Here is a 24,037-nt window from a genome sequence, read left to right as displayed (position 1 = left end):
GGGTCAACCTCAGGCTTTATTAGGAACTTGGACATTAACCTGCGGCAATGGGGAGCCATTAAGGGTTTTAAGCTAGTGACTAACATGATCAAATTTGCAATTTAGAAGGATGACTTTGGTTTACTTAGCTCCTCAAGAGCAGATTGTGTAGGGAAGGGAGATGGAAAAGGCAAGACTAAAGGGAGACTTTCAATAATAGAGATAAGATGATCATGGCCTTCAGAGTATTGAGAGGAAACGAAAAGATGAATCTAAAAGAAGATCCTTTTCAAGAACGAAAAGGACTTACTTGGTGACTAAATGGATGTGACAGAAAGAATGAGAGAGAAGAGTTGAAGACTCTTGGGTTTTTGTTTTTTTTTTTTTAATTTTTATTTATTTTTGAGAGAGACAGACACAAAGTATGAGTGGGGGAGGGGCAGAGGGAGAGGGAGACACAGAATCCGAAGCAGGCTCCAGGCTCTGAGCTGTCAGCACAGAGCCTGCGCGGGGTTTGAACTCACGAACTGTGAGATCATGACCTGAGCCAAAGTCAGACGCTTAACTGACTGAACCGCCCCAAGGTGGCTTAACTGACTGAAGCCCCAAGGACTCTCAGGTTTCTACTGAGCAGCAAGATGGACAGTGGGGGCTGCTCATGAGAGAGTGAGCACAGAAAGAGTACTTTTGCTAGAAAAGATAGTGAGTTTTGAAGAAAGTGAATTTGACGTGCTTACATAATAAACAAGCAAAGTTGTTCAATAAACAGTTGGATAATAAACAGCCTACATTTCCACATTCCCCCTTTTTTTTTTATGTTTATTTATTTTGAGAGAGAGAGAGAGAGAGAGAGAGAGAGAGCACACAAGTAAGCACATGCCCGTGGGAGAAGGGGCAGAGAGAGAGAGAAAGAGAGAAAGAGAATCCCAAGCAGAGTGCACTGTCAGGGCAGAGCCCAATGCGGGGCTTTATTTCAGGAACGTGAGATGATGACTCGAGCCAAAATCAAGAGTCAGACATTTAACTGACTGAGCCACCGAGGCGTCCCTCTACATTTCCCTTTTTATACCCCTCTCTTCATTGAATCCTTTTAATTCTAATGAGAACTGCATAAGTTCCTAATTTTTTTCATGTTGCCATAATCAACGTTTGGTGTGGCAGTTTATTACCTAATAGCAAAGGGGTCACTGCTTTATCCAGAGCAATTTCATGAGTAAATGATGGGATTGGGGGTGGGAGGAGGTGAAAGGAGTGATGGGTTTCAGGACATGCTACCCCCCCAAATAGCACCTTGACATATTAAATATTTTAAGTCGAAGGGGTTTTAGAAAACAGATCAATGACCTTCTTGCTTCTGTTTTCTTAAGTTCCTTCACCTTAAATATTCAGTGCGCCAATGCACCTGTATCATGTAAAAGTGACATCAAATAAACTTGTATGAATAAATAAAGTTGTATGCTTTTTCTCCTGTTAGTCTTTGTCAGTTTACTTTTCAGACCCAGTAAGTGGGTTGAAGAAAAATTTCCTTCCCTACAGGTCCCTGGAGCTGAATTTGTTCTTTTTTTTTTTTCAGTACATTTTAATGGAGAACACTTGGCATGGAAATTATGTCTCAATAAAGCTGTTTTTTATTTATTTTTGCTGTTTTTTTTTAAAGTAATACTTTAACACTTTTAGCAGATGCTAAATATGTGCTCTTCAGCTTTCTGTATACCTATCAGAGTATCTTCCTTCTATAAAAAGACTAATAGTTTTAGCAGATTGAAGCTAAGTTCAATTTCTAGTCTGAAACATGCAGTAATAAAAGAAATTACAGAGGCGCATGGGTGGCTCAGTTGGTTTGGCGGCCGACTTTGCCTCGGGTCATGATCTTATTATGGCTTGTGAGATTGAGCCCCACATCAGGCTCTGTGCTGACAGCTCAAGCGTGGAACTAGCTTCAGATTCTGTGTTTCCCTCTCTCTCTGTCCCTCCCCCCTCTCAAAAATAAACATTAAAAAAAATTAAAACAACAAAAAAACTGTGTTTATTCCCCAAATTATACACAGCTCAGGCAGCAGAAAACTGAAGCCTTACTGGTTTCACATGCCAGGGGATAACGTTTAAAGCTGAGAGAATGGCTGGAAATTAAGGACGAAATCTCCAAGTATAAGGGAACCACAGAGACTGTGCCCACAAATCTGAACATCATCTCTGCCCACACACTTATCTGACTACCAAATCATACATGTATAGGGAAGATCCAAGAGAATCAGGCTAAAAAAGCATCATATGGAAATCCTAGAAAGTAAACAGAGATATCAGCTGCTGTATAACACAGAAGAGACAAATTTGCAGCTGAGTCCAGGAAAGTTAACTGTCTACTAGCATAAAAAACCAACAATCCAAAAACAAGAATCCCACAATCCTCAACACTATAGAATCCAGAGTTGTTAACTAACAAACAACAGGAAAATATAACTCATGTTCAAGGAAAAAAAGTCAGTTAATAGAAACTGACACCAAGTGGACCCAGATGTTGGATTTAAGAAAGGCTTCAAAGTGGCTTTTCTGATCATGTTCAAAGAATTAAAGGAAAACATGGTCTTACTGAATGGACAGATAGAGAGTCTGTGGAAACTGTAAAACAAAATCCAAATGGAAATTCAAGAGTAAGCAAGATACTAACAGTTCTATTGATAGATCAATAAAAATTACTAATTTGAAGAACAAAGAATAAGATTTAAGAAAAACGAACAATCTTATAGATCTGTGGGACAACATAAAGTGGTTCAACATATATGTAACTAGAGTTCCAGAAGGAGAGGAAATTAAAGAAAAATGGCAGAAAATGCAAGAATAATGTAAAAGCAAGTTAAAATCTGAAGGATGGAAAGGAGTCTGAAACTTTAAACAGGATATCAACCCTAAAAAAATGTTAGGATAGCTCATTTATAAAAATAAAACACCTTTCAAAACTATTCTTATCAAAGAGAAAATTACCAAAATTATAAACGCACCTCACAGCAGTTTGATTGATTTAAAATTTAAAACTGGAATAGTACAATAGCCAGCTGTTAATTGTGTTTTTACTACAATGGCTCCTGAATTACACTATCCTATGCTTAACTTTAGACATTTAACATCTGTAGTCAGCCATAATACCATTTAGCTCACTGCTTTGAACCCATGGTTTCTGGATAAGAATGTCTAAATTTAGAAATCTAGTTTAAGGGAATGGAAGCTAGATAGACCTCTGTTGTGCTTATTTTTATGATAGAAGCTGTTTTCTAAATCTTCTCTTATTGCTCGTATTAGGACATCAGCTCAGGGGCGCCTGGGTGGCTCAGTCGGTTAAGCGTCCGACTTCGGCTCAGGTCATGATCTCACAGTCCATGAGTTCAAGCCCTGCATCAGGCTCTGTGCCGAGAGCTCAGAGCCTGGAGCCTGCTTTGGATTCTGCGTCTCCCTCTGTCTCTGTCCATCCCCTGCTCATGCTCTGTCTCTCTCTCTCAAAAATAAATAAACATTAAAAAAATTTAAAAAAAGAAAGACATCAGCTTATAGGCAGTATAAAAAATGGTCTGATGGGGTACCTGGGTGGCTCAGTCGGTTAAGCATCAGACTTTTGATTTTGCCTCAGGTCATGATCTTGTGGTTGTGAGATTGAGCCCCACATCGGACTCTGAGATGAGTGTGGAGCCTGCTTGGGATTCTCTCTTTTTCTGCCTCCCTCTCTGCCCCGCCCCCGCTTGTTCTCTCTCTTTCTCTCTCAAGAAATTAACATTTTAAATAAATAAATAGATAGATAGTTTGAAGCATATAGCAGTTAAAATAAATGCAAAACATGAAAAAAAGAAGATAAATTATCCACAGTAGCAGACGTTTGATATTGTCCAGCTCCCAAACGTAAAGGCAGCGAACCAAAGCCATTAACAAATGTATACAAGATGTTTGCAGAAGGGGTCTGAGGAGCAGATTTCTTTACAAAGAATTTCTGGCACACTATGTGAGGGTCACTAGTGAGTGTTTAAAGTGTATGATGTAGCACAATTTATATTTGCCTTTTCCAATTTGTTTTGTGTAGCATTAAAAAAAAACAGACTATTTGGGGAGGATAAATAATCTCTTAATTTTAACATTTCTCAGTTAAAAAAAAAATTTTTTTAACGTTTATTTATTTTTGAGACAGAGAGAGACAGAGCATGAATCAGAGAGAGGTCATGGTCAGAGAGAGGGCGACACAGAATCTGAAACAGGCTCCAGGCTCTGAGCTGTCAGCACAGAGCCCGACGTGGGGCTCGAACTCACGGACCGCGAAATCATGACCTGAGCCGAAGTGGGCCGCTTAACCGACCAAGCCACCCAGGCGCCCCACCATTTCTCAATTTTTGATCCTAAGTTTTCCACTCAACTGCACTATTCAGTTCTAAGTTTTTTTTAATTTTATTATTATTATTTTTTTAATGTTTATTTTTGAGACAGAGAGAGACAGAGCATGAATTGGGGAGGGTCAGAGAGAGAGGAAGACACAGAATCTGAAGCAGGCTCCAGGCTCTGAGCTGTCAGCACAGAGCCCAACATGGGACTCGAACTCACAGACTGTGAGATCAGGACCTGAGCCGAAGTTGGAAGCTCAACCAACTGAGCCACCCAAGTGCCCCTCAGTTCTAAGTTTTTATCTGTAATCCTTTCCCACACAATTCCTGTACTTAAGCATTTGGGGCTACAATTTTTGTAATATTTGTGATGGTAAGGGGAAAAAGGATCAATCTTCAAATTGGTCTACTACACAAAAATCCAAGGAACATTAAAAAATTTAATGTTTAACTTTAACATATAGCCAAAGTCCAACCATGCGAGCCTTCAGATTAAAGTTGTTAGTGTTCTTATTTTCTAAAATAAAGCTTATTATCACGATAAACACTGCACTATTATAAATGAAATTACATCAACTACAATCTTATCATTCTGTTGGTCCTCAATTTAATCTTCTCTATAAATACATGGTTATTATGGTGTTGAAATTAAACTCAGACATGTTTTCCCTCAATTATTTTGCTAATCTTGTACTTTTTATTACCAATAAAACCTAAGAAAGGTGTGGAGATTTCAAGTGTTAAATTTTCTATTTTTTCATTTAAGAGAAAGCATACATGATAACCTCAAACTCAATTATGTACACTTAGTCTTATTCAGATGATTAAGTTAGTAATTTTGTATTCCTGTCGGTTTTTACCTGCCTATAGTCCATGTATATGAAAAATACTGCAGCTGTTTGCTTTTTGCTAGATTTTATGGATGCGTATATCCAAGGTTGTTTCCAAACAATTGGCCATGTAAACAAAAAGGGCACAAGATTAAAATATCTGATGATTCCTTTCAAATTCACTCCTGAAACTAGAGAAAACGCACCACTTTTTTGCAGATTCACTTACATTGCCCTTTTTTTTTTTCTTTTATAGAAAGAGGGGGAGGAGAGGGAAAGGCAGAAGGAGAGGGAGAGAAGAATCACAAGCAGGCTCCATGCCCAGTGGGGGGGCTTGATCTCATGACTGTGAGATCATGACCCGAGCAGAAATCAAGAGTCAGATAACTTAACCAACTAACCCATCCAGGCACCCCTACATTTGCTTCTTAACTAGAAAAAGAAAATAGACATAGACTAATATTCATGGGTGCTCACATAATAATTCACAAACTGGTAAAAAAAAATTGCATCATATTTGAATGTTTTATAAATAGCAGTAAGAGTTATCTTACCTTCAAAAGCTCAAAGTAATGCAGACAGTGGTAAACAGGGGCTAGAAGTAGCCTGGGTAAAACATATTGAACAGCTTCTTTGAAACCTTCGCCTATTGACTAAAAAAAAAAGTGATTAATTTTTTTTAAGATTACTTTTCAGACATCATATATCTTGATTTAAAAATTACTATACCTGTAAATAGAGTGCTGCTCCTGGCTTTGATAACTGACTAAGGAAACGATCATGAAAACCAGGCCGTAAGATATCTCGAGCATATGATTCATATGGATCAAATGCCAGTTCCTTAGAAAATAAAGAAGGTAAAACATAAATAAACTTTCTCCAAGTTAAAACATAAATAACCTACCACCAGAAATACAGACAGATGAAATTATGGGTACATCTAAGATAGCACAATTAGGTACTTCTCTTAAAGCCTCTAAACAAAATTACATGGCTATTAATTATAATTGTTATAGGATAAGTTTAATATTCTCCAGTAAGAGAGTAAGTAAATCAGTTCTTTCTGACGAATAATGGCATTCTTGTATTTTATGATACTTCCCATCACGGATTCTAGTAGAGCATTTTCAACAAAAACAGTCATAAGAATGGGCAGACTTTTGGTTCCAGAAAACAAAGTTTAGCCTGAACAACAAAAATATAGATATCTACAATGAAGTAAAGTATATAATAAACCTTTAGAATACAGATGCCCAACATTTATTTTCTCAAGGTTATTTCTTAGTGGTAGACTTTTACTTTCACATTCTGTAAGCCAGAGGTAACAGTTTATAGCATCTAAAATTCATTGTTATGGTTTTCACAAGCAATTAAACAAGAGTTTAATCGAAACTACCCAAAAATTCTATCATCAATCGTTAATAGACTAAACAATTTTAATGGTTAGGTTGTAATCTATTGGTTTTGATGATTCCTGAGGAACAAGAGAATGGGCGTCATGATTTTAGCAGAAGCCATCCTATGCTCTAACTTATTTATGGTTTAAGAAACTATTATGAAAACAGTACTCTAGTTTCTTGCAAGAGCTCATTTCTAGGACGGGTAATTCTAGAAAGAGGAAGAGGACATCTAGTGGAGGAGTACAGAAAGGACTGACAGAACAAATGATGTTTGTGTTAATTACCCTTAATGTTTCTTAGATTTTTTTTTTTAAGATTGAATAACGACAATATAAGATCAGAAATCAGGAGACCGGAGTTCTATTCTTTGTGAAACACAATATGGCTTATATAGTTCTAAGTCATCCTGAATTCCTTGAACTGGTTCCTAATTCATTTCCCAATTTCAACTCCTTCAACTACTTTCCCAAGTAAAAATTTCTATAATAATGTAAACTGGAAATTGCAGTCCACTGTAGGTTTTACAAGAAGGGATAGTAAGGTTTCAGCAATAACAAGGAGTCAGGTATGGACAGAGTAAATGGGAGAGAGGAATAAAAATGTGATTTGATGCTTTTATCTTGGGTCTCCTGAACTCTAGAAATTATCTTGTACAGAAGATAATGTTTGCATTCCTCCTCTTTCAATAAACTCAAATGTACTATAGAATTTTTATGACAACTATATACATAAAGGCCATAAAGTGGCTTAAAAGCCTAACTTTAGAGTCATAGGGACTCAGATTCTAATTCTGATTGTACTACTTATTAGCTATGTGAGCTCTGATAAACAAAGCCAGTTTCTTCACTGGAAAATGTGGATAATACCTACTCTCAAGGGGTTGTTTTAGGAATTAAATGATAACATGCAAAATGCTTACAAACAGTGCACGCACATATAAAGTACTGAATAAACAGTATGCAGTATTATAATTTTACCTGGCTAATCTCAAAAGGGAAAAAAATCGCCAACTGGGAATCCAACCTCTCATCACATAGTTTTATCCTTGAGCATAAATTTGTAGAACTCTTAGCACTACTAAGAATCCTTATATAAGTTAATACATGATTTTCCTTATATCCTTATATAAGTTAATACATGATTAGTTTACTGGTTAAAATTCAATACAAGATTCACAAAACAATGATCAATATACACAATTGTATATTAATGATTAAAAATGTAGAATATTCTAAACATACAGAAAAGTACATTAGAACAACTAATGTAACTATATTCACCATTCAGCTCCAAAAATTTCAACATTTTATAATTTCAACATTTTATAATACAATAAATAATAATATAATAAAAGAAATAATAATTTCTTTAAAAAAAAAAAGAAAGACAGTTTAGTGGTAATTGATCCTTCTTTCACAAGCTTATCTCCTCCCCTGCTGATCCCCACAGGAAATCATTATCCTGAATTTGAATTTTATCATTTCCATGTATGTTTTTATATAATTACACATGTATCAAGAAATAACGCAATGCTTTCAAACTTTATATAAATATCGTAATGTATTTATGCTTCTGCAATTTGTACTTTACATTCAAACTTATGTCCAAGACTTATCCATTTGGATTAATGTAGTTTCTTCCACTCATTTATTCTAAATTCTTTAACATTGTATTGAATAAATATACTTTTTTTGAGATAGTTTAGATTCACATGCAATTGTAAGAAATAATATAGAAAGATCCTGTGTGCACACTACTCAGTTTCCCACAAAGGTAACATCTTCCAATAGTACAATATAGTGCAATATCACAACTTGGCCACTGACATTGATGTAGTGAAGTACAGAACATTTCCATCACCACAGGGGTCTCTCATTGCCCCTTTAGAATCATACCTCACTCCCTCCCATTACCGCCCAAGTCCAAATTATGTATTTTTTTGTTTTGTAGCTCATGCTTTGGTTGTCACATCTAAGAATCCTTTGCCAAAGCCAAGGTTGTGAAGATTTAGCCATGCTCTCTTCTAAGAGTTTTATAATTTTAGCTCTTACATTAGATCTATTTTATGTTTGTATATGGTGTGAGGCACAAAGTTCAACTTCATTCTTTCATATTCTCATAACTTTATAGTGTCTTTTTGTGAATAGAAGTTTAAAAACTTTAATCTTTTATGGCTTGCACTCTCTAGGTTCTTTACGAAAACTTCTCTTTTTAAATATAGTTTTTTAATATTTATTTATTTTTGAGAGAGAGAGAGAGAGAGAGAGAGAGAGAGAGTGAGTGGGGGAGGGGCAGAGAGCCAGAGGGAGACACAGAATCCGAAGCAAGCTCCAGGCTCTGATTTGTCTGCACAGAACCCGATGTGGGGCTTGAACTCATGAACCATGAGATCGTGACCTGAGCTGAAGTCAGTCGCTTAACTGACTGAACCACCCAGGTGCCCCAAGAAAGCTTTTCTATCTCAAAGTCATAAATATATTCTCCTATATTCTCTTCTGAATTTTTTAAAAGTTTATTTGAGAGAGAAAGAGAAAATGTGTGTACAAGTGGGGGAGGGGCAGAGAGAGAGAATCCCAAGCAGGCTCTGTGCTGTCAGCATGGAGCCCAACGCGGGGCTTGATCTCGTGAACTGCGAGATCACGACCTTTAGTTGAAATCAAGAATCAGACACTTAACTGACTGAGCCACCCAGGTGCCCCTCTCTTCCAAACTTTCAAAATTTGCTTTTTGTTTTTTAGATTTTTAATCTGTTGAGAACTTGGGTATGAAGTGAGCTAAGGAAGGAGTTTTTTCTTTCCATATGGATAACCAGTTTTTTTTTAAATAAACATTGATTTATTTTTGAGAGAGAGCACACACAAGCACATGCACGTGAGCAGGGGATGGGCGGGAAGAAAGGGACACACAGAATCCCAAGCAGGCTCCACACTGTCAGTGCAGAGCCTGACACAGGGCTCAAACCCACGAACCACAAGATGATGACCCGAGCTGAAATCAAGGGTCAGATGCTTAAGGGACTGTGCCACCCAGGCACCCCTGCTGAACACATGTTCTTACATTTAATGAAATCTAGCTTATCAATCTTTTCTTTTATGGTGTTGGTGTCTTGTTTTAAAAATCTTTGCTTATTCTAAGGTCATGAAGATCTCTCACATTTGCTTCCGCAAGCTTTATTATTTTAAATTTTGAACTCACTCTTGAATAAAAGTTTAGTTGGACAGAAAATTCTATTTTCCCTTAGTACTTGAAGATATTCCTCAACTGACTGTTAGCCTCTATTGTTAAAGAGAAGTCTTCTGTCATTCTAATTATAGTTCCTTTTCAAGTAGTACTCTTTTCTCTCTTACAGCTTTTAAGATTTTCTCTTTATCCTTGATCCATAGTTTCACTGTAACGGTTTTTGACTGTAGGTTTATTTTTATTTATCCTGCCCACTATTTGGAATTCATTTTTGACCTGGGAACTCATGTCTTCATTTCTGGAAAATGCTCAGCTTTTACCCCTTCAAATTATTCTTCTCCACCATTCTTTATCTGAAACTCCTATTAGACAATATGAAAGTCTTTCAGTGTAGACTTCATTACTCTTAGCTGTTCTAAGAGGATCATATTCTAATCGTGGTTTCTGTGTGTCACATTTTCAGTGAATTCCTCAATTCCTTTTTCCAATTCATAAATTTTCTCTTTGAACCAGGTCTAGCAAATGTTGGCTACATAGTGAGTTTTTATTTATATTTAATTTCCAATATCCCTAATTATTTTTAAGTTTTTATTTGGTTTTGAGAGAGTGCACACATATGCGTGAGCAGAGGAAGGGTAGATGGGGTGGGGGTGGGGTAGAGGATGTGAAGTGGGCTCTGGGCTGACAGCAGAGAGCCTGATGTGGGGCTCAAACTCACAAACTGTGAGATCATAATCTGAGCCAAAGCCAGATGCTTAACCAACTGAGCCACCCAGGCATACACCCACGTCCCTTTTTAACTAGGCTTCACGCCCAGCACAGATCCCAAAGCAGGGCTTGAACTCATGACCCTAAGATCAAGCAAGACCTGAGCTGAGATCAAGAGTCGGACCCTTAACCGACTGAGCCACCCAGGAGCCCCTAATTGTTTCTTTTGATAGCTACCTGTTCTTATTTTCCCTCCACTTATTTTTGCTTCACAATGTCTTATTTATAAATATTTCTTCATTTATCTCTTTGAGCCTCCTAAACTTCTTTTAAAGTCTTCATATGTCTATTGCACAAAATTAATTTCATCTGGAATGATTTTTTTCCTAATTGTTGATTTTGTTAGATATCACACTAAGGCATTATTATTTGTCCTGTATTTTGGAATTGCGCATTAGGGATTTCTTAGGGGGAGGCTTCTAATGTTTGGTTTCCTTTTTTTCTCTCCCATCTCTTTATGATCATTCTTTCAGACCAGAACCTGTTCTGTGATTTTTGGGTCTCAGGCTCTGTAGTCACATTGGCTTAATATTGTGGGATAATTTGTTAAGTTTTAAAGTATATTTGTTATAAGGTAGTGTTTCTGTTCCCCCACCTCAAGTCTACAACTTTCTATAAAACTTTGCAGGCAGGAAATTGACAGATTTCTCTGGCATCCTCTTACAATCAGGGTCTTGAAACAAGAAATCTTGCTCACTTTCATGGAGCACATTTAATCTTCATTATCCTTAAGAGTTGAACACTCAGCTACCAGAGATCATTACCTTGAATGCCTACTCTATTTCTACTCTACTACTGATCTTATTTTTTAGTCCAGTTATGCATATTCCTTCTTTTTAAGTTTATAAAAAATATCTATTTATTTATTTTTGAGAGAGAGAGAGCACACAGTGGGGAAGAGGAGCAGAGGGGGAGGGAGGGAGAGAGAGAATCTCAAGCAGGATCCACACTCAGTGAGGAGCCCAACACGAGGCTCGATCCAATGATCCTGGGATCATGACCTGAGCTGAAACCAAGAGTCAGATACTAAACTGACTGAGGCACCTGGGCACCCCATATATATATATATATATTCCTTTTTTTTTAAAAAAATATACTCTATGACTTCTATGTGTTTGAAGCAAGAGTAGAGGGGCTGTTAGTGAAGCTTAAGCTATTCTGCCTGAAAATCTTAAATTTTTTATTTTACAAACTCAACTCTGTGTTTGTGGATTTTAGAGTAAGAACAAAGGAAGAGCTAAAAATTTCAGAATGACTACCAATGCGAACTTATTAGGACTAACTCATATACTGTAGCATTTGAATACCCAAGGAGAGGGTCACTATTTTTCCACCCCCACAGCATTTGAATCATCTAGGTCCTAGACCTGATTTTCCTATTCACTTCACTCCTACTATTCCAAATTGTAACGTATAGTTATCATATATTGAATAGCTTACTGTGTGAAGGTGGTTAGCTAAATATTTTAGGTAGGTTATTTTAATTTTCACAAAAATCCTGAGCCCTACTATTATCTCTATTTTATATATATATATATATATATATATATATATATATATATATATATATATATATATATATATATATATATATATAAATGGAGGTTTAAAGATTTGAGATAAATTGCCCACAGTCACATACAACTAGTAAGTAGCAGAATTTAGACCAGAACACAAGTAGTCTAACCTCAGATCCAAGTTCCATGGCTTCTTCATTGACAGGGCATTCATGGACTTTTCTTAGCTTTGCTATATAAGACAGATGATTGAGTGTCAGCTGTAAATGCCTCTCCTTGGTGGGATCTCCTTTTTCATAATGGATAAGAGACTACTTTTTTGTGGGTTTCATAAGACAATAGAAACAAATGTTGACAATGACCCTATGAGGAACAGGCAATATAGCTGAGTGGTCATCAGTTAATATCTATGATTTTAGTTGGAAACATGAATTAAGACTCCAATTTTAATGCAATGTAGGGCTTTTATATGGACTTTTTTGGGTGTATAATTAAAGTACTTACCTCTGCTAAGTCTTCAAAGCAGCTTCCTACTAAGGGATGGGGACTACCTTCATCAGTCATTTCCACAGTATCTTCTATATGGCCCAGTAATTTTACACTAAGTTCATGTATATCTACTATACGACTAAATATATTTTCTACGTCCTGTCGGGAGGAAAAACATATTAATTCAGTTAGGCTATAGAATAAAAAACACATTTTAAGCCAATAAGTCATTTTATAATCATAAAATTTAACATGACAAATACAGTGAGAAATTTTAACAACTTAGAAACGTAAGCAAAAGACAGCTCAAGAATTCTTTTTGCAAAGGTGTACAATTTGCAAATATATTTCTTTAAGGTCAGTGGTTCTCAATATATAGCACTTTTTTGAAAACTGTTATTTCCTTAAAACAGTGAGAAGACTGGCACTTTTTTACATTTTTGCAAATCTCTAATAGACTTAATAGAAGGTAGCTCGATTTTCATATATATGTATTTAATCTGTTGTGAGACATTGTTTTGGTTAAAGCATACAAAGAAAATCTAGCTTTACACAGATAGGTAGTTGGAAAAGGGAGGAATATTTTAATTGTCTACTCAAATAATTGTAGATATCCTTTTCTTTTTCAGTACAGTTTCTTTATTAAGATGTAAGGCACATGCCATAAAATTCACCCTTTTAAATTGCACTATTCAATGGTTTTCACATATTCAGAGCTGTTCAATTATCGCCAGTATAAAATTCCAGAATATCTTTGTCACCTCAAAGAGAAGGTCTATCTATGTCCATTAGCAGCATCCTCCATTCTTCTTTTCTGCCCAGGGGGTGGCCACCACTAATCTACTTTCTATCTCCCTGGATTTGCCTATTCTGGACGTTTCATATAAATGGAGTAAACACCCTTTCATGCTAGTATGCCCAAAATCAACCAATGATAGTTTCTTAAAGGTTAGTTGCAAGTGGAATCTGAAACCACATCAATTTTGTACTGTTACATCAAAATCCATCGGGCTATCTTAAATTTTGAAAGGATTCTTTACCTATGTGTGTTTTCGTAGCATTATGAATTTGGTCACTTGGAAAACAGTGGTCCATTGAATTTTGCAGATTTTCCAAATGTTAACACATTTAACTATAGAATATTAAAAGACCAAACCTATTAGTATCACCACCGATCTTGGGAGTAGATACAAATTTTCCAAAATTTTATTTCATTTGGAAGCTCAAATTTTATCACTGTCAACAAATATTGCCACGCTCCTTGAAGTGACAGGTTTGTTCGTTTTATTCCCCCATTTCATTCATTTTTGAGAAATGTCTGCCAAACACACAAGTCTAAATAACTACAGACCTGTCAGTTGTTCTTTCAGGTAAAAGTAGTGTTTCATGAAGAAAATGGCTAGTTCAGGTAGCCATTCAGTCATATGGCGCTTTCCTTCAACACAGCCACCCTACTTTGGTATGGAGCACAAGTGCTTACACAAACCTCCCAACTGCCTCAGCGCTTCTCTTACCTGGGCTTTCTCATGGGATGCCCAGCTCTTGTTCTACCAGTAGTGACAGAAAAAACCCCCATGAGTCCAGACAGTCCCCTTTTACTTCATGTCTTCATTCTATTCCTTTGTTATCTCATTTTTGTTACAAGTAGACACGATACAAGAATGCTCAATTCAACACTGGGTGACTTACGATGTTCTGTAGGTCAGATTCCTGGATGGGCTTCTGTCATGGGGTTACACACTTGAAATGTCAATGGACATTTTCTTTAAAACAGTCCACTGGTCTACCCTCCCATAAGCAGTGTATGGGAGTAACAGTTTGGTGAAACCCTTACATACAACCCTTACATACAAGATTGTCAATCTTAACTTTTAGAAAAACGTCTAGGTAATTGAAAAACAAATACTCATTTGCATTTGTTCAGTTACTTTTTTTATTTGATTATCTTTATTATTGACTATATTTTTTTGTCAAATCAACTTTGAAGTAGGATTCATATGCAATAAGATATACCTATTTTGATGTACTTTTAGATGAGATTTTATGATGTTACTTACTCTTATAACTGTCACCACTGTCAAGATATAAAACACTTTTATTACCTTGAGAAGTTTCCTTATGCTCAATCCCCATTAATCACCTCTATTGCCCCCAGGAAACCAGCAATCTGCCTTCTGTCACTACAGATTAGAATTCTACAATATTAAACAAATGGAATCATACATTATCATATTTGTTTAGTTTCTTAGGTTACGTTTTTGAGATGCATCCATGTTGCTTATATAACTACTTCATTCCTTTTAATTCTGAGTAGTATTCCATACGTATGGACATACCACAATTTGTATATCCATTTACCTGTTGATGGATATTTGGGTTGTTTCCAGTTTGGGGCCATTACAGATAAAGCTGCTATGAACATTCACAAGCAAGTTTTGTGTGGACATGTTTTCATTTCTTCTGGGTAAAAACCTAGGAGTGGAATTGCAGGCAGTATGGCTAGTTTATGTGTAATGTTACACCAACGGCCAACCTCTTTTCCTAAGTATTTGTACCAGATTACATTCTTACAAGCAACGAGGGAATTTTACATTCCCACAAGCAGTTGCTTCACACTCTTTTTGACATTTGGTAATGTCACTTTTTAATTACAGCCGTTCTAATGAGTTTGTAGTAGTATCTCATTGTGGTCTTAACTTGCATAACCCTGAGGGCTATGGATGTTGAGCATCTTTCAATGTGCTTTTTGGTCACTGGAATAGCTTCTCTTATAAAGTGTGTAAATTTTCTGCCCACTTAAAATTGTCAGGCTGTTATTCTAATTATTGAATTGTCTAAGTCCTTTATATATTATGGGTTCAAGTCTTTTATTAGATATATGTATTTCAAATAGGTTCTACCAATCCGTGGCTTACATTTTTATTTCTGAGACAGTGTCTTTAGAAGAACAAAAGTTTTTCATCTTAATGAAATCCAATTCATTAATTTTTTACTTTATGGTTCTTGATTTTTGTGTCCTAAGAAATCTTTACCTATTCTTTACTCCTTTATTTTTCAAAACAACTTTATTAAGGTAAAATTTACATACCATGTAATTTATCCATTTAAAGTCAGCAATTCAATGTCTTTTTTACTATACTTAAAGGTTTGTGCAACTCATAAACCACTCCTGTTAACTTTTAACGTTCACTCATTGCCGTAACTTGAGCCCCAGTGCCAGCTTCTGTAGTGAGCACTGCTTTTCTGTCAGTCACCCATGCCTAGAGTTCTACCTTAGACAATCTACAAATGCAGCCCCCTTAGACAATCTCAACTGTTCTCAGCATTCAGCATTTTCCCAGGATTCAGTTAGGTTGGTTTGATTGCTATTGTAAGATCAGTAATCCCTTCTCTAATTTTCAATGTTATTGGCTCCCTCTCTTTGCTCCCCAAAATATTGTCGTCGCACTTCTATTATGGTAATTACCGTACTGTGTTGCAATTTAACATCAAGTTTACATTTCCATCTTGACTAGACTCAATTTGAGGTAAGGAATTGTTTCCTACTCATCTCTGAATCCTCACTGCCAAGTACTGTATGGTGCCTAACAGTTTATACAGGCAGTACTGATGAAGTATTAGTTGAATGACTCAAATGAGTCAAAATAAACAAAAAAATCTTCCACTTTAACAAGAGGCTTTATTCCTTGGAGTACATGGAAAACTGAATTCACTTGCACTTATAGTTCAGTCTAGTTTAGATTTGGTCTTTTAATTTTTGATGTTGAATTTATTGAAACTGTTGTAGCAACTCTGAGATCATAGTCACTATGAATTAAATCACACAGCTTAAAAAGTTATAAAAAATTAGCAATCATAAACTACACAAATTCAAATTTAAGGGATCACGTAAAATTAACACGTACAATGATATATGTGTATACAACAATACTTACATTAGCTGAAAATAATTTTGAGTTGGAGACAAAGGGCTCTCTAAAAACTTTTATAATTAAATTTAGTTCCCTTATGTACTGTCGAATTTCTGCCATAAATGCTTTTACCAAATCATAGTAAGTTTGCTCTCCTGAGGTGGAAGGCTCTTCATCGGTTAAAGATAATATATTTATATCTTCTACATCTTGATGAAACATATCCATCAATACCTACATAGTCAGAGATACAAAAAAAGTACAGTGAAATATGAATCTGTAGTTAAAGATAAGCACCCTAAGTTGCTCTTTGAATACAGTTCATAAGTGATAAAAAGCAGAAACACAATAATCTCTTCTTGGCTATATTGCCACTGCTTCCTGCATATTTTCTCTACAAACAGAATTCTACATCTAATATCACAAACTGCCTCCTCCAAGCTCTCTGTTAATACTGCTACCTGTCTGTCTCTCTTGTTAACCTATTAGTTCAAATTTGTTCCCAAATCTTGTCTTAGACTTCCCTTAGTTTCCTCTGTTTCATACCCTTGTCATCACCACCTCATTCCAGGGCCTCACTGCCCTGTATCTGAATAATTCACAGTCTGCTAACTGGCCTCCTTGACTACGTTTGTTGGAAACTGATCAAAACTAGTCCTGCTTCTTCCAAGAAGCCTATTATTATTCTCTTACTAAATCTCACCTTTCCCCTTCTATAAATTTTGACATCATTATCTCTACAACATGATGAAATATTTTATCTTGTATTACTCTGTGCTTGTTTCACAAATGTAAATTTTCCTTCATCAACTCTGCAGCCTTGTTTTATACTTCTTTTGCATCTCCTCTCTGTGTAAGCTCATAGTATGTACTAAAAAATATTTTACTTATCTGATTTAAAAGGTAACAGATATTTTATATTCATTGAAAAATATTTTAAAAACCAAATAGTTATTCATTTAAAAATGTCAATACATTTGAGACCCTTCCTCAGATCAGGTGATTTTTACTCTATATGTTCACATTCTAAAAGAAAAAATAAACACTAGAACATAATTAAGTGGATTTAGTAATCAGAGAGAATAGTCCAAATCAATAAGAGTATAGTGAGGAAAAAATGGAACAAAATGCTCATCCGAAAATATTTTCTTTTCTGAAAAGTCATTTTCATAAAATGAAAATATTGAGGCAATCTAGAGTAATAACTAAGAGCTTTATAATGAGATCTAGAGTTTGAGTCCAGGTTTTGAAACTTCTTAGTAAGTTCTGGGTCAATTTCTGTATCTCTCTAAACTTCAGTTTCCCTTTTATAAAGAGCACCTACCTTACAGGGGTACCACAAAGATGAAAGGAAATAAATTACATATATGCTTAACTTCAATAATGTTTGCTCTTTTTATTTTTAGTAGGCTCCACACACATCGTGGAGCCCAACGCAGGACTTGCACTCATGACCCCAAGATCGAGAGTCAGACACGTAATCGACTGAGCTACCCAGGTGCCCCAATGTTTGTTCTTAATATTTTTATAATAAAACCACAGAAGTAGTATCTAAAGAGAGTTAGGTGTTGAAATAAAGCCCTCAAGAGTTTAGTATTTTTACATTTTCAAAATTTGTTTTCAAAGTTTGTCATCTTCTAAGTATTCCAATCTAAATAATTTAAAGAATTTCACTAATAAGAGATTATTACTATCATTTACTCTACTTGCAGGAACACATAAAAGAAAAACTGCATGACATTTTTAAACACAGTTTACAGGCAGCTGGGTGGCTCAGTCAATTAAACATCTGACTCTTGATTTCGGTTCAAGTCATGATCTCATGGTCTGTGAGATCGAGCCCCAGGTCAGGCTCTATGATGACAGTGCAGAGCCTGCTTGAGATTCTCTTTCTCTGCCCCTCCCCCACTCACAGGTTCGCTCACTCTCTCTCTCTCTCTCAAAATAAATAAATGAAACATTTTTAAAAATAAACATGATTTAATACTATATACATAATACTCTATTTCCATAAAGTGATATCTTGTGTAGTTGCTATTAGACTACTGGAAATATACCCTAACACATAATATATAATTTTATTATCTGAACAGTATGTTAGCATCCAATAAATCAGGAATAAAAACTTAAGAACAAGACATACAGAAGATCAGTATCCTACCTTGTCAGCACACATTGCCACCTTAATATCTTGTTTTGTAATTTCATAATGCCGTATATTTCGTACATAATTCCCCACCAGCTTTAAAATGTCTGCAGAAATGTATTCTAATACTGCTACTATGTAAACAGAAACCTGGTGGTCAATTTTATAACCTAGGACCTCCTGAAAAATTAAAAGAAAAACATGTTTAAAAATCAGATACTATAAATTTGACACACTGATGAAAAATTTAAAAAAACATGTATACAATTTAGCTTAACTTTTACTGAGGCCTGTGATTATCAACAACATTTCGTTGTAAGTGGTTCATCTATGAATAATATACATATTGCTATTTGGAAATGTAGGTAGAGCAAAATTACCTACGATCATGTAAAATACTTAATAAGTACAGATTACTAAATAGATCATCCTTAACTTAAGAAGGGAAGCCCCAGTTTGGGGGACAGGAGAAATGCTCACTTTACCTAATCTGAATTAGTAATCTGAATTAATCTGAAATACCTGGAATTAACTATGACAAAAGAGGTTTTTTCTTTATTCAGAACAAAAGTTAATGTATTATTGATATCTGGGAATATGTACACTAGCCTTATACCTCTGTTCTTCATTCCAAAGGAATCTGGGATCCCAAAACCCTGGTGGCGCATTTCTGGTATTTGTACTGTTTCAATGAGAAAAAATGTATGCTATGTTCTACTGAACAACAGTGGTTACTAAGAACATGTTAAATAGTATTATTAGACTTCAAAGAAGGTATGGGCTTTTGTGGGGCTGACCAGTTGCTACAGGGAAACAAATTCTATTTTCTAAACAATCCTATTTAAAAAAAACCTTTGAAACACGAAGTTTACTTATAAGTTGGCGGCAGGTGGCATTTACCTTTAAAGATATGTAAAAACTATGAAATGGCTATAGTGATAAAGATTTATTAATAAACTGAAATGGTATCTGCAATTAGATCATAAAATTCAAAGTTCAGGATCATTACTGACACAACAGGCACATACCTCAATGTGTTAATTCTCTCAGAATAAAATTCAATGTATGGCTAGTAAAAATTAGGAAAAGAGAATTATACAGAAGTATGTAATTACTAGTAGTTTAGTAATTCTCTATAGCTTGCACTTATTTCCTCAGACCAGTAAAATACAGACAGATATTTCTATTCCAACAACCCGAGTACAAAACATAACCTTTGACAGTCTTAAACATAATCCAAGTGTTTAGTCTTAAATCTTAAGTCTTGGACGAGATCAAACAGACCTGAATTCCCTAACACCATCACTTGGAGCCCTGTGAACATGGACTAAAAGTTACTTAATCCATTTTTGCCTCAGTCACCTCATCTACAAACTGGGGATGACAATAATAACTTTGTTGAGTAATAAAGTTTAGAGGTAATGTACGCAAAAGCATTAACATTTTGCTTGTATTATAGTACATAAAAATTATCGGTATCGTAAGTATTAAGGTTTTAATTACTATAATACCTATATTTTTGACGTGAGAGTTAATCTACAGTTTGTTAATCTTATTAAATAAGTAGAAACAGGATTATTAGCATTTCCAACAATTATTCTTTCTACTAGCTCTGGAGAGATTCAGCTGACTGATTTAAATGAGAGGTGGGACTGGGTAGTTCAGGTAATCTTTAGACAATTTTTGCTCAGAAATTACACATAGCCCTGTGGCAGACTCATAGAGGTCCCTACACATCTAACAACGTGAAGGATTAAGATTTGAAGGATGTGTAGGGACACTTAGGTCTACCCAATAAGAAAGGAGTTTTATAAATTCTCTTTGAGGTACTAGTAACACCAGAGCTGAACGAAATCCACAATTATAACTTTTCTTAGTCCCTTCAATTTGCATATTTTTGTCGGTATGAAATTACTTTAAATCATGTTGCCCAACTTATATTTCCCTATTGTCATATCATCCCTCCCCGTGACATGAATTTCTGGAAAAATTAAAATGAGAGAATTTTACTCTTCAATTGACTATTATCCATAAAATATATGCTGAGTGTTTGAAAACGATGGGTTTTATTTTGCTTTTAAAAGGCAAGAAGGTAGTATTTCAGCTTTACCTTTAATAAAGGATGAATTTTTTCTACTGGGAGAGATAAAGGGTTTCTTCGCTTCCTCTTTTCAATAGCCGATTGGGCATCAGCTATTGCCCACTTATCAATTGGATGAGGGAAACTTTTTTGAACACGTTCCTTGGAAAATAGGAAAATAACAACTAAGCAACAAATATATTAAATAGTGCTCTTCACTTATAATTTACTTTAAAAATCAAAGAATACCAAAAGCAGGCTTTTCACATGTGCTATAATTTATACTACAACCATACTTAAGAGAAAACTCTACTGTCAATGGATTAGTTTCTTAATTAGACAATTAAGAGATTAAACATTCTTTGTATTATCTAGGGGAGAAAATCACATTCAGGATTTCAACTTAACTGTGATAAAGCTAATGACAAGAATGATTAGAATAAACATATAAAATCTCAACAAGACCTAAGCTCAAGAAGCAAGTATCTAAATCTAATTTTCATTCATTTGACCTTTTAATAATACCGATTACAACCTCAAGTAGCATTTTGCACTTGAAACCTCTAAGAAATTTTTTCTTTATTCATCATGCAAAAGTACTTGACTTCAAAACTATTTACAGATCATGGAAAACAAGGGTTTACACTGGTAACAGCAATTTTTATACACCGTAGTTCATCATTAGAGTTTGAACCCTCTATAAGTCATTAATTTTTACAAAATTTCTAGCACTTACTTGGTTAGCATTTCCATTGAAAGTGAAGAAACTCATGTTAATGTAAAAGCTGAATTTTCCTACTTTAATAAACTAATGTAGTTCACTTCAAGCAAAAGTGACTCTTTCAGGATACCACAGTGAAAACCAGTAGAGGTCGCTATTAACGTAATTTAAACCCATGTAGATAACTAGTTTGTAAAAACTATTAGATAAAATTAAATGTCACTCCTGATTATAAACCTAAATAAAAAGTTTTGTCAGTTGCTGTTAAAATGAAAAATAAAAAAAAGAGACTGTCACATGACACTTTGGAGGGAAAACATGTTGATTTTAGGACATCTTAAGAACAAATTTATAAAGTATAATTTTCTCTTCATCTAGGTTTGAGGCTAAATCAGCTGCCAAAGTTAAGAAGTGATCATTTCAATTCTAATTAATGGAACTGGAGGTATGTTGAAAGAAATTATTGTAGTTATAAATGGAGTTTACAAATTTATTGAAATGCCTAGTTAAAAAGCTATCTGCCAGGACACTATACAGATAATACAAAGGTCCAAAATATTGGGGGAGTTTGGAAGGTAAAAAAGGAGAAAAGAAAAGGAGGAGAAGGTGGAAAGCAACATCCAAAGCTAAAATTCTTTTCCTTTCTCCCAGTCAATACTAGATTTGCTAATCCAAAAATGACAATTAAAGAGATTTAGGACTAACTTAACTATGGCTTCCAATTAAAAATTTCAGTGATGGGTTTAACCTGTGGTTAACCATGGTACAAATCTTATAATGGTATGGCCCTGTACTGCTATTTTCTTTCCCCTCACCTCTTTCCCTCCCTCCCTCCCTCCCTTTCTTCCTTCCTTCTAACCTCAACTCACAGTAAGAAATAATAAATTCTTAATACATCTCATTGCATCCTTACACATCATACACATACTAAACAAAGTTCATAAAACAAAACCTGCCCTTATTACACGCTGATATTACACTGATATTTTCTATGCATTAAAAAAAAAGTTAGTTGGGCAATGCATAACGTGATTTTATGACTTACTAATGTGTCCTGACCTAGAGTCTAAAAAGCACTGGTGTATGGTAGTGAAAGTATAAGAGAAAAGACGTTGAACTCAATACGACAATTCTTAAACATATTTCACATAGGTCTTTGGAAAAAAAGTCACTGGTAGAATTACATAGGCAAAATGGAGGCAGGGGTTGAGGTGGAAGAAAAAGAAAATAGAATAGCAATCCCTTCCCAGAGAAAGAACAGGTATAATTATGGAAAGACAAGACTTAAGAAATTAAATAAAGAAAAAAAATAAATTTAACAAAGAATATACTTTACCAGGGACACAGAACAGAAAAAATACTATTAGTTTTTTCTTCTATTTTTTTTATAAAGCTTAAATACAGAAAACGAGGGAGAATGAACCGGATTGGAGCAATTTTTATACACTATCTTCTAACATGAAAAATTATTGTGAAAAGACAGAAACAAACAATACATATCCCTCCTCTACATTCCCAGAGCACTCATATAAATGCTTCTTTATTCATCGGGAACACTGCCTGACAGATAGCAATACTCAAATACTGGTGGCATGGATTGTTGAATTTTGGCTACGTCAGTAAAACGAAATCCCTTTCATTTGGACTCTGATAGTTCACAATCTTTAGTACAATTTCTCAAAACTTTTCAATTAACATAAGCAAGATTAAATAACATAATATTCAATTAACATAGTATAGATACATATATAGTCCATCAGTTTTCAAGCACTTTCAAAGTATCTATATTCCTAAAACTATAGGGCAACTAAAACCCACTTTTAGTTTTTCATTAAAATAAATCCCCTTGGGGCCAAGTATTAAGGAAGAATTGCTACTCTACTTTGAATTATGTTTATACTTTAATCAAAACGTATTCTTTAGAAAGACAGAAATTTTATATATTGCATTAATTCAGACTGATCTATTTTTTTAAATATTTATTCTTGAGAGAGAGAGAGAGAGACAGAGAGACAGACAGAGAGACAGACAGACAGACAGACACAGAGCATGAGCAGGGGAGGGGCAGAGAGAGGGAGACACAGAATCCGAAGCAGATTCCAGGCTCTAAGCTATCTGCACAAAGCCAAACGCAGGTCTTTTTTTTTAAGTACGGTTTTTAATATGGGCCTCAAATTTTTAAAAAAACTTTGATGAATTATCTCTTACCTCAAAATTTATTTGAAGGGCTTATAAAATTCATGACCCTTATGACTTAAAAAAAAAAAGGCTCTGTAAATGTATTAAGGAAATAAAACAAATGTATTAAAGAAATATAAAATCCTTATGAACAAAGAAAGTAAAAAATTGTTTTCTGATAAAAGAATCTAACACACCATTATATTCATTTAAAATCTCTATATATCTATATTTTTGTCTAAATACGCTTCCAGGAATGGTACAGTAAGAAGGGTATTTGACCATGATTAGATTCCAGGTTTCCACCTTTTTAAAAATCTGTTCTAGGGGCACCTGGATGGCTCAGTCCACTAAGTGTCTGCTCAGGTCTTGAACTCAGGGTTGGGAATTCAAGCTCTGCATTTTATTTAAAAAAAAAAAAAGAAAAAAATTAAATCTGTTCTACCATTCTGAGGGCTGTGTAATCTATAAAATAAGCAA

General features: G+C 35.0%; 1 protein-coding gene across 3 annotated transcripts in view; it reads right to left on the bottom strand.

Moving 5' to 3' along the window:
- Positions 1-24,037, bottom strand: part of SOS1 (SOS Ras/Rac guanine nucleotide exchange factor 1) — a 149,647-nt gene that overhangs the window by 49,234 nt on the left and 76,376 nt on the right. For all 3 annotated transcript variants that reach the window (XM_042982117.1, XM_042982115.1, XM_042982116.1), the window contains exons 3-8: positions 20,689-20,820; positions 18,594-18,758; positions 16,457-16,666; positions 12,537-12,680; positions 5,897-6,007; positions 5,722-5,820 (exon numbers count right to left, since the gene is read on the bottom strand). In XM_042982117.1, coding sequence (XP_042838051.1) covers positions 5,722-5,820; positions 5,897-6,007; positions 12,537-12,680; positions 16,457-16,666; positions 18,594-18,758; positions 20,689-20,820 — 861 coding nt within the window. The remainder of the gene's footprint in view (positions 1-5,721; positions 5,821-5,896; positions 6,008-12,536; positions 12,681-16,456; positions 16,667-18,593; positions 18,759-20,688; positions 20,821-24,037) is intronic.

Source organism: Panthera tigris, chromosome A3 (assembly GCF_018350195.1).
Source record: "Panthera tigris isolate Pti1 chromosome A3, P.tigris_Pti1_mat1.1, whole genome shotgun sequence".
Lineage (NCBI taxonomy): Eukaryota > Metazoa > Chordata > Mammalia > Carnivora > Felidae > Panthera > Panthera tigris.
This window is presented reverse-complemented; position numbering and strand designations above follow the sequence as displayed.